At 53.0% G+C, this 10,386-nt stretch overlaps 1 protein-coding gene across 1 annotated transcript; it reads right to left on the bottom strand.

Annotated features, from left to right (window-relative positions):
• Positions 1-855: 855 nt before the first annotated feature.
• On the bottom strand, positions 856-9,257 carry PTTG1IP (PTTG1 interacting protein). The gene is made up of 7 exons (XM_029963703.1): positions 9,239-9,257; positions 8,199-8,251; positions 7,092-7,200; positions 4,226-4,331; positions 4,054-4,119; positions 3,130-3,176; positions 856-1,642 (listed from the first exon to the last, which is right to left on the bottom strand). The coding sequence occupies exons 3-7, from the start codon at positions 7,168-7,170 to the stop codon at positions 1,599-1,601; spliced, it is 342 nt and encodes a 113-aa protein (XP_029819563.1). The 5' UTR covers positions 7,171-7,200; positions 8,199-8,251; positions 9,239-9,257; the 3' UTR covers positions 856-1,598.
• Between the last annotated feature and the right edge of the window lie 1,129 nt (positions 9,258-10,386).

Below are 10,386 nucleotides of genomic sequence, written 5' to 3'. Positions count from 1 at the left end.
ACTGACTTGGACAGAAGATGGGAAAGCAGCCATTAGAGCTTGGCAGAATCATTCCTTTTGTTCCTGCCACCCATGTCTCCTCTGGCAGCAGCCAGAGACAGCCTGGATTAAAAAAAAAAAAAAAATAAAAAATCACCTGCAAGTCTTGCATCTCCAAGCATCCTGGCAGAAGCCAGCCAGAGCCTGGCTGCCAGCACAGCCCAGGCAGGGCAGCAGAAGCAGTGAGGGCTCACAGCCAGTTCAGCTTCACAAGCCCAGCTGGCACAGTTTGTGCTGAGGTCCATGAGCCTGGCAATGCAGATGGAGCATTTTATCCAAGCCACAGCAATGCTTCAACAGCCTGAGGAGTCACCCCACCTGGCAGGAGGCCACAGCCCAAACTCTCTCAGTCAATGTGCTGCCTGCACACAGGGCTCTGGGAGCTGCATGGCCAGTTCTGGTCAGGTGCAGAACATGGGAGCAGTCGGCTCCAATCCTCCTTCCCCACCCCAGGTCCCTTACAGAGCACAGAGTTCAGTCTGTGCCTGCAGCTGCCAGGAACCCCCCCAGGTCACCCCACCCAGACAAGGGCTCTCTCCCAGGAGAGAGATGCTCCACAGGCCATGCTCTTGCTGGAAGACCCAGCTCCTTCCTTAGAGAGCAGCATTACTCCCATCTCAAGCTTTTCCTGACACCTGAACATCTCCATGAACAGACTCTTCCTTTCAAGCCCAGCAAGAGCCCAAGGCAGCCTTGCTTCTGCCTCCTCTAGCTACCCCTGATGAGTCAGAGCCATGCAATAGTGATGACTCCATCTGCCATCACTGCCAACCCGTGTCTGCTGCAGAAACAGAATTAAACTCTTTCAGACCAGGATAGTAATCGAATCAGTTTAATATTGAGTCAACATATTGTAAATGCATCTGAAACCTATAGTATTGCTAAGAGCTGTGGCCATCGAGCCCAAGACCACCTTTCTAGAAAGGCACAGAGAGGTAGGAGATTTGGGGCATTTCCCCAGATTAGTTGCAAGTGAGAAGGTTCACGTGGGACCTTCCTCCTGGAAGCCCCAGATTACCAGAAACTTGTGCTCTTTGAGAGGAATGCTAATGTGTTGGGATAAACACAGGCACCTGGAGTGATGGCCAAGGCCTCCTGCTGACCCATAAGTCAGGAAACTCTTGCTGGCTTTTACATATACTAGAAGGAAAAAAAAAAAAAAGGAGAAAATAGGCAAACAGAAGAGTCTGGCTCTGTGTGCGTGAAGTGTATTTGGTATTTGGCAGGGCAGGAGCAAGGGAGATGTGAAAGGTGACTTTTGCCCTTGGCCAGGGACAAGGGCTGTTACTTGCATTGCTTTGGATCCCGCAACCACCCCAGGGGTGAGTGAGAAGAAATGTGCCGTTGTCTGGTATTGCCACCATTTTTTCTTGCGCCGGCAGGGCAAGAGCAAAGCTCTGGGCAAATCGAGCACCCAGAGTGGGGACAATGGTGCCACCAAACATTTGGCTCATCCTCTGTGGCAGCTGAAGTGGTGGTCTCCTGATGGGGGGGGGAAACCTGGAGACTTTTGGCTCTGCAGAAGGCACTGTTCACTGGGGCCGGTGGGTCTGGAGATGCTAATTCTCAAATTTTGCATAAGGGTTCTCTTCCTTGAACAGGCCTAGAAGAGAGGAGAGATTCATTTAGACAACAGCTAGGCATGGCCAGTGGGAAACCCAGTTCTTGGTAACAGCTCTGTCATTTGTGCATCATCCAGCAGTCCTCCCGTAAGACCTGCTCTTACTTGAGCTGAGCACACAGCACTATTTCACTCTCCTCTTCTGCACAAGAAGAGGCACCATTAAGAAGCTCAACCTGATGGCAAACTCCTCTCCCAGGCAGTCCATGTACAGTCCAGGTAAAGCAGCATGACTAATCTTCCAGACCACTCCCTCTGCAAACCCCTTCTGTCAGACAAGTGGAGAGGCCAGATCCAAATTAAATTAAAACTGTTTTTAGACTTGCTCTACTGCTGCTACATCCAGACTGGGAGACAGCAAGGCAGGGTATCAGGCTAACTTCAGGGCCAGCAATGAGCCTCTGTGCCACTCTGTTGGCTGCTTTCCCAGCCCAACACTTTTGAGGAAGAACAGCCAGAAAGGAGATTGCAAACTCTGGGGTCAGGCTGCAGCAAGACAGAGCCCTGACATGGCAAGACAGTCCCAGAGCACAGCTCTTCCACAGGCAGGTGCTTCCCTCACCAAGAGCTCCTTCAGGCACAGCTCTGCCTGCTCTTCCTTCCCTGGAGAAGCCAGTTCATCCAGAGGTCCCTGGATCTCCTGCCCATCCTGGACTTAAAGCAGGCAGCAGCTGCAGGAAGAGGAAGGGTCTCCAGCTTTCCTTACAGCCCTTCCCCCCAAAGCCAGAAACCACCAAGTGCAGCGTGCATGAGCCCAACTGCTCCCTGTTCCATGACCAGACCCTGGCAGAGCCCCCAGCACCCCAAAGGGCAGGCTGGAGATACCCCTCCACTGGCTCTGAGCAACTGGCTGGTTCCTGCTTCCTTCCAAGACTTCTGGCAGGTCTGCACCTGGCCCAATCCTGTGGGACTCACCTGAAGGACAGTCCAGCCCCCGGAGGGAGGCTGTGCTCCCCAGGGCACTGAGCCACCTCCTGCCAGCACAGAACACCAGCTCTGTGGTGCAACTGGTGCCTGCTCTGTGCTCCTGAGCTGTGGGCACTCTCATTCCTTCCTGGCCCCCCACCCCACACTGCTGGCTCCCCAGCCACTCACTGGCCACAGGGCTACTGTGCCTGAAGGGTAACAGCATTACAATCATGCTGTGTCTCCCAGCTTTTGCTTCTCTCCTCCAGTCAAGCCCCATCAACTTCTCCCATGTGGCAAGCTCAGAGGACACAAGTTCTGGGGAGCATTAAACACTCCCTCTTCTCTGCCCAGGAGGAAGAGTCCTTTTGTGTGGGCTCACACACCATGACCCCAGCATCCCTACACTTGCTCCCAGAGAGTAATTCACTGAGACAAGGGAAGCAGGGACTGTGTTTTCCCTGCTGACCAGGTCTCATCTACAGCTGTAAAAATGGCAAGGAACAGTTACTGAGGCTGCTCCATTTAAAGCTTAGTTTGAATCACTCGTGTCAGCACTGTACCATATTTTCTTCGGATTTCATCATGCCGTGATTTCATCTCTGCTCTCCTGCAAGAAGAAAACAGAAAAGCCATGAGTCAGTGACTGGTGATACAAAAATCAAATAGGAAGAGCAACAGCTCCTTGCTTATTGCCAACCAAGGGAGCTCCAGGCTGCCAGGTTTGCTCAGCCTCCCATCTCCCACCCTCCTGGAGACACTGGGGACCACCAGAGCCCACGAATGTCAGCAGCCCTCGGGGAGTCGCATACACAACACTTAGAATCAGAGAATCAACTGGGTTGGAAAAGACCTCTGAGATCATCAAGTCCAACCCTTGGTCCAACCCTGCTGTGGTTCCCAGACCATGGCACTGATGCCACATCCAGTCTCATCTTAAAAACCTTCGGGGATGGTGAATCCACCACCTCCCTGGGCAACCCATTCCAATGTCTGAGCACTCTCTCTGTAAAGAATTTCTTCCTAATATCCAACTTAAACTTCCCCTGGCACAGCTTAAGACTGAGCCCTTTTGTCCTACTGCTGGTTGCCTGGGAGAAGAGCCCGACGCCCACCTGGCTACAACCTCCTGTCAGGGAGTTGTAGAGAGTGAGGAGGTCTCCCCTGAGCCTCCTCTTCTCCAGGCTGAACAGCCTCAGCTCCTTCAGCCTCTCCTCATAGGACTTGTGCTCGAGTCCCTTCACCAGCCTCGTTGCTTTTCTCTGGACCTGCTCCAGCATCTCAGTATACTTCCTGAAGGATATCCTTCCTGTGATGCTGCATCCACAAGTCACCCCAGAAGAACCTCACTGCTCATGAGGTTTCTGTTTGAGTTGGGCTGAAGCAGCCACTGACTGCATGTGTCAAGCCCCACGTGCCTCCTGGCATCACAACTGATGGCACAGACAGGAGCCAAATCATTCTGAGGGCCTGTGGTACAAACTCACCTCTCCTCCTGCCGTACCCGCCTCTTCTCGCGCTCCCTGGCTGCTCTCTCATCATCCTTGTCTGGCCTGACAGACAGAAGAGCCTGTTAGCAGCACTCAGCACTCAGTTCTGCAACAGCACGTGGCTGTATCTGAGCTGCTCCGAGCAAACAGGGAACCCCCTGATACTTGCTTTTTGCTTTTTTTCTTACAACAGCAGCAGCAGCAGCAGACCCCCAACATGATGAGGAACGTTCCTCCCACCACGGACATCGCAATGATCAGGGCTTCAAAGTTCACTGAAGGATTTGACAAAACATGTTTAGTACACAGACACAGCTGTCTGGAGTTACAGTACAGAATCACAGGATCACAGAATCATTAAGACTGGAAAAGCATTCTAAGGTCATCAAGTCCACCTGTTCCCCCAGCACTGCCAGCCCCAGTAAACCATGTCCCCAGGTGCCACAGCTGCATGTTTTTTTAAGCACTTCTAGGGATGGTGACTCCACCACTGCCCTGACCATCCTGTTTCAATGCCTGACCACCCCCTCAGTGAAGAAATTTTTCCTAATACCCAATCTAAACCTCCCCTGGTGCAACTGGAGACCATTTCCTCTTGTCCTATTTATGAACATGCAGCTACTGTCACCAGCAGCTTCAGTCACTGCGCTGGAGACGTGTGTAACCACCTGGGAAAGCAAATGGACATGGTTAGCTGTAGATATACCAAGTGTTGGCACCCACACATGCACACCAGTGAGTACATGTAGCTGCAAAATGGAGTGCTCAGTTACTGGCTGTGAAGAAAGGCAAGAAGAAATGCACTCAGGTCAAACTCCTCTAGCAGGAGCAAATCTGTCTTAATCACTAATCCAGGTGAACAGTAACCCATCAAGGGAAAAAAAAAATCAACAACTGGAGGATTCAGGGCTGAGGAACAACCTCTGACAGAGAGGAGTTACTGCCCACAGGAGCCACCTCAGAAGTCACCTATGATGAGATGAGCATTTCAGGGTGTCTGAAGTCCTTGGGCAAGAGACAAACTGAGACAAGATCTGTTGGGATTTATTGGCTTGAGACCAGCAATGCTGCTGAAACATCTGAAGGCTGAGGGCTGCTTCCTGCACCCCGCTGCCATGTCTCCCCAGAGCTGGGGGGATCTGTCACCCACACACAGCACAAAACCCGCTGGGATGTGGTGGTGAAGCAGGAGCCTGAGCCCTGGTCCCGCTCATCCTACTCAGTTCCTGCAGTAAAGGCAGTAGAGACACCAGCCAAAACAGACACATCTAAATGCCAAGGATTTCAGGCAACAACAAAGAGGAGTTTCTTCCAAGTATGATTCAGACTGTTCAGAGACTTGAGCCTGTGGAAATATTTGTTTAGGAGCCATTTCCCACACAACAGCCAGGTTACAGGAATCCCAGTGCACCCGAACCTGCTCAGAGCACTTCTGATCCCTTCTTTTCCATGCAGTTCTGCCATGAGCCCAGTGGAATGCCTAAAGCACAGCATGTTGGGGCATTGGAGGGCATTTCAGAAGATGCCTGCCTGTCCCCTCACTGCCAGGACCCAGCAGTGCCAGACTTAGTGGGGTGAATCAGAATAGTCTGGGTTGGAAGGGACCTAGTCCAAGCCCCTGGTATGGGCAGGGACATCTTCCAGTAGACCAGGTTGCTCAGAGTCCCATCCAACCTGACCTTGAATATTTTCAAGGATGGGGCACTCACCACCTTTCTGGGCAAACTGTGCCACCACCCTCATTGTAAAAAAACTTCTTCCTTGTATCTGTTCTCAATAGATCCTTTTTTAGGTGCTCCAGGCTCAGCTGACTCCACCACTGAAATTGCTTTGAAAGCCTCCAGCAGCCTCAGTGCTTCTGAAACTTCGGTTTTCAGGGTGAGCCTGGGGTTCAGATCCCCCCATCCCACACAGAGAGGTCTTTGGCAGAGCACCAGGCACTCCTCCAGCTGATGATAAAGGCTAAGTCACACACACCAAAAATGCAGACTCATGTGAGAGCTAATCTCCCACAGCACTAATCTCCTCTAAAGCTAGTTTTGCAAGTTAAGGAATGCATTCTTCTATAATGGAACCCTTTATGAAGCTACTCTCATCAAAACTAGTATTTCAAGGTCTTACAGAAGTTTCGGAAAAGCATAACACTGCAGGGCTCACAAAGAGGAGATTCTTCTCCACAGGCATGGGAGCGGTTTGAACTCTTGTGGGCAGAGAAGAGAGCCCAGCCTCAAGCACAGCAGATGACAGGTGACCACAATTCAGCTCCAAGCTCCTCATCAAGGGGATGGGTAGGAGCAACCGAGCCCCAGCTTGCTTCCTTCCTGCCCCAGCCCCCAAAAGCTGCGTCCTGTCTGAGAACGAGCATGCACCAAGCTTGGTCTAAACAAGACACCAATTTCTCCAGAAATCCTCCAGGAAACAGACCAGCAGGAAGGAGAGACAGCCAACACCAGAGTCAGCTGTCCACCAGAAAAAGCTCCTGGAGGGGACCTGCACAGGCAAGGGTAGATTTGGAAAAGGGTGTTTTCTCAGGTGGGTAAGAGCTGAACAGGACCACAGCACACTCAGCGCTAGAAGCACGCACAGACTTCCAGAGAAGTCACACCTCTGGTCCCAGGAGCCCACCTGGGACAGCAGCCACACCGTGAGACACAAAGAGCCAGAAACAGCACATGGAGTGATGTGCTGGGTGCAGAGGAGAGAGCTCCTGGGATTCAGACACCAGGAAGGGCTGCACAGGCACCTGCCCACAGAGCACTTTCCACTCTTGTTCCAAGATGCTAGCCACGTCTGGAGCCTCATCACACCAAAGCATAAGGGATGTATTTGGAGTAGCTAAATCCCCACAGGTCCTACTCGCCAGAAGGCAGGGAACTGCTCATACTCTGCTTCCCCGCCCACACTTGAGGAAATCTGCAGAACCTTGACTGACTTCAGCCTGTCACTGCTACACTGGCAGCGAGATGGGGAGGCAGGGGAACCTCCCACCAGCAGCAGGCACTCACACAGGCATCACTGCAGCGCCAGGCACTTACCCCAGCACACTCCCCAGCGCGCAGAGCGGAGCTCACACAGGTCGGCCGGGGGGAGGATTCTTTGGACGGGGTACTCCATGCACCTCCTGCTGCTGGCACACCACAGGCACTAGGACACAGAACCAGGCAGCACAGCGTTACTGGTGCATGACTGTGCGGCCAATAGCCACGCTCTGCTTTGGTAGCTGCAGCACAGGGCCACTGCTGCCAGCTCCCAAGAGCCAGGAACCACCCGGCAGCCACGGGATGCTCGGGAGTAAGAGTTGTGTCAGCACAGGCCACACCAGGAGAGGCAGGCAAGGGGAATGCAGAGTTTTAGAGTAAGTAAAGATGCTGAGGATTCTTCTCACGGCTTGGAACCATAAACTATCCTGAATTGGAAGGGGTCCACAAGGATCATTTAGTCAAATACTGGCCATGAACAGGACAGCCCCAAGGATCCCACCACGGCTTGCACAATGGTAGTAATAACCAAATCCTTTGTGTTTATTTTGGGACAAGAAAAAAGCCTTTGAGACAAGGCAGTCCACACAGAGCTGGTGAGCAGGAGAGGTGTGTGTGTCCAGCCAGACTACCTGCAGGGCTCTGCATGTGCCTCTCCCGGTGGCTCCAACTGCCAACCCCAGCATTCCATTGCGTTTGGTCAGACTGGTTCTGGCTACATCAGCTGCAAGATCTGACTCAAGTTCAAGTTTGCTGATATCAGAGATAAGGCAGCAGAGACTGGCAGGACACTGGTACACATCCTGCACCCACCCAGTGCCACAGCACCCACAGACTGGTGGAGAAGCAACTTCACCAGCCAGTCCAGCCCAGCCCACTCAGCCTCTTCTCTATGTGTGTCCCCCATGTGTGAAATGCAGCTCAGCAATTCCATTACTCTACTCAAAAACCATACAACAAAACCCAAGGAGTTTCTGGCAACCACCTCCCAGAGCACCAGGAGGTGCTCTCACCATTATGGATTAGTGGAATTTGTAGCCTGTCTGGGACAAGGGCAGAGGACAGCCCCCTCCAGGAGGGAAACTGCTCTGCAACAGCCCCACAAAGCCCACATTACGTTTTCAGGCATTGCAAGAGGTTGGGAGTCTTACTGCTGCTACTCACGGTGACATTTTTCAGGCACTCCTCACAGCTCCTGTTCGTATACTGGCGACAATCTGTGTGAAGGAAAAAAGACACCTCAGGACTTTGAAGAGCTTCAGTGGTTTAAAACGTTGGGCTCCTGTGAGCCTGCTCCTGCCCACTGCTCTGCCTACCACTGGACCAGCAGAAATGCATGCTGCCTCTGCCAGAGCTGCCAGCTTCTGTTTGGGGTCACAGTGGGAGGCCCAAATGCTAATGGAAGTTTATCTGCCTTGCTCCGCTGACCCAAAGCCCAGAGCTGTGAGTTCCTCTCCTGGGTTTTATTTCCCTAAAAGCCTGCACATCTGCTGTGGCAGCAGGGCAGCCAGGGGACACAGCTAGGGTCGGTCCAGAGGGACTCTGTGAGGATGAGGGCGAGCATTGGGCAGCCCTGTGGCACCAGATGATGGAGCAGCTCAAGCAAATAGGCCCCAGACACAGAAGTTACTACCAGGAGAAGCAGAGGAGCACAAGGGAACACACACAGCTACAGTCCCTGCAGGGGCCCTCCTGCTGCACATGAGGGCTGTACCCTGCCACAGCCAATTCATCCAAATCTTCCTTCAGAAGGACACAGTCTGGGTGATGGGAGCAGCACTGCAGCCAAAATCTGTGCCCAGTTAGAACCTGTTTCCACCCCCATTTGGCAGAGGAAGACCCCAGCTCTGTAGACACAGGTGGCTCCCAGGACTAGTGGCATCACGGATGATGGCATCCCCCAGGGAATGCAGTCAGCTAGGTGGGGAAATGGATCAGGTCTGAACACAGGACAAGCTGGCCCAGCCCAGACACCCTCCTGGGCTCACCTGTAGCTCCCACCAGTGCTAGCTCTTGGGGAAAGTCTTCTTACAGCATTTTCACCTGCAATTCTCTGGTATGCTCCCCCAGATCCTCAGGAAGGGTGGTTTGCCAGCCCTTGAGAATCAGCCATTTAAAACTCACCCCTGCTCAAGAGTCTAAGCCTGTTTGACAGTGGTTCAAAAAACCAAAACTCAAACCAATTTGCCTGACTGCTTACTTACTGGTGGATGAAGAATCGCTGCTTCGCAGCTCCTTAATCAGGAAGAAATCAGTCCCAGAGGTGCTTGTTTTCCACCCTCACAAGCAGCAAAGCTGCATTTTCTCCCTCCAGCTGGCAGGAACCCTCAGCTGTGACCCACTGTCAGCAGTCACATGCTCCGGCAGCCCTCCAAACAACTGGGCAATTGATTAACATAGCTCAGATAAGGGTGTTTACACACCCGGAGAGGCAGAGATTGCAGATTTTAAACACTCTGGGAAGCTGCGTCTTCCCCATTTCTCCAACTGAGGCCGGAAAAGCATCACGGAGCCTGTGCTGCCCTGAGACTGTTTTCTTACCAGAAGTCACAAAACACCCTCCCACACCACAGGAGGCCAGCGGTGGGCAAAGGAGAGCCTGTAGATCTAAATGGGCTCTGTTTTCCCCCTCTCCTGGCACCCCCAGCTGGGGGACCATTCTCCAAGCCGTGTTAAGTCAAAGCCACCCCATTACAGCTGTTTGGGAACGGGCTGCTTCCAGGACCCCGCAGGACTGGAGTTTTTCCAAACACTCCATCTCAGGGGACCAGCCAGCTCGCACAGGATGGCACAGGAAGCACTGCAGTCCTCAGGGTCAGAGATGGGACAGCAGCTCTTGCTGCACTAGAAACCTCCCAGATAATGCTTTTGGCACTTGGCTACAAAAGGAGCGAAGTGAATGCCTTGGAGAGGAAGGAAGACAGCAAAACATAGGCTGGTCCTCACTCTCCTCCCTGAGGAGCCACCGTGCAGACATCATCACATGGAGAACAGTTCCTCACTCGGAAGAGTGGGCAGACTTCTTGGGACACCCTGAAGGCAGCTGTCCCCACCCTTTGCTACAGCTTATCCTCCCCCTGGCACAGCACCCACGGGGCTATGCTCCATCCTCCACCCACCAAGGAGGGGCAGCTGGACACCCACTGCTCTCCACCCAGACCTGAGGACACCCATCTTGTTCCTGGTTGAGGCTGCCCCAGCCAGTCTCCCCTGCCCTGAAAGAGAATCTCTTCCCAAGGGCCATCAGCAGGGGCCTGGCTGCCCAGCAAGAACCCCCTGGCCAGGACACATACCCAGCTCTCACCTGAGCCCTTATCATCACTAAATCATAGAATCACAGACTGGTTTGGGT

This window comes from Manacus vitellinus, unplaced genomic scaffold (assembly GCF_001715985.3).
Source record: "Manacus vitellinus isolate BGI_N305 unplaced genomic scaffold, ASM171598v3 scaffold_60_pilon, whole genome shotgun sequence".
NCBI classification, from domain to species: Eukaryota; Metazoa; Chordata; class Aves; order Passeriformes; family Pipridae; genus Manacus; species Manacus vitellinus.
Note: the sequence above shows the minus strand (reverse complement) of the source record. Positions and strands in the feature narration are given on the sequence as shown.

Bases quoted from the DNA above. Each gene is read 5' to 3' on its own strand.
- PTTG1IP (XM_029963703.1), bottom strand. From the start codon at position 7,170: ATGGAGTACCCCGTCCAAAGAATCCTCCCCCCGGCCGACCTGTGTGAG. The intron at 4,332-7,091 runs GTAAGTGCCTGG...CAAATCCTTCAG, and splicing joins GCGCTGGGGAGTGTGCTGGG to TGAACTTTGAAGCCCTGATC. The intron at 3,177-4,053 runs GTGAGTTTGTAC...TTCTTCTTGCAG, and splicing joins CGGGTACGGCAGGAGGAGAG to GAGAGCAGAGATGAAATCAC.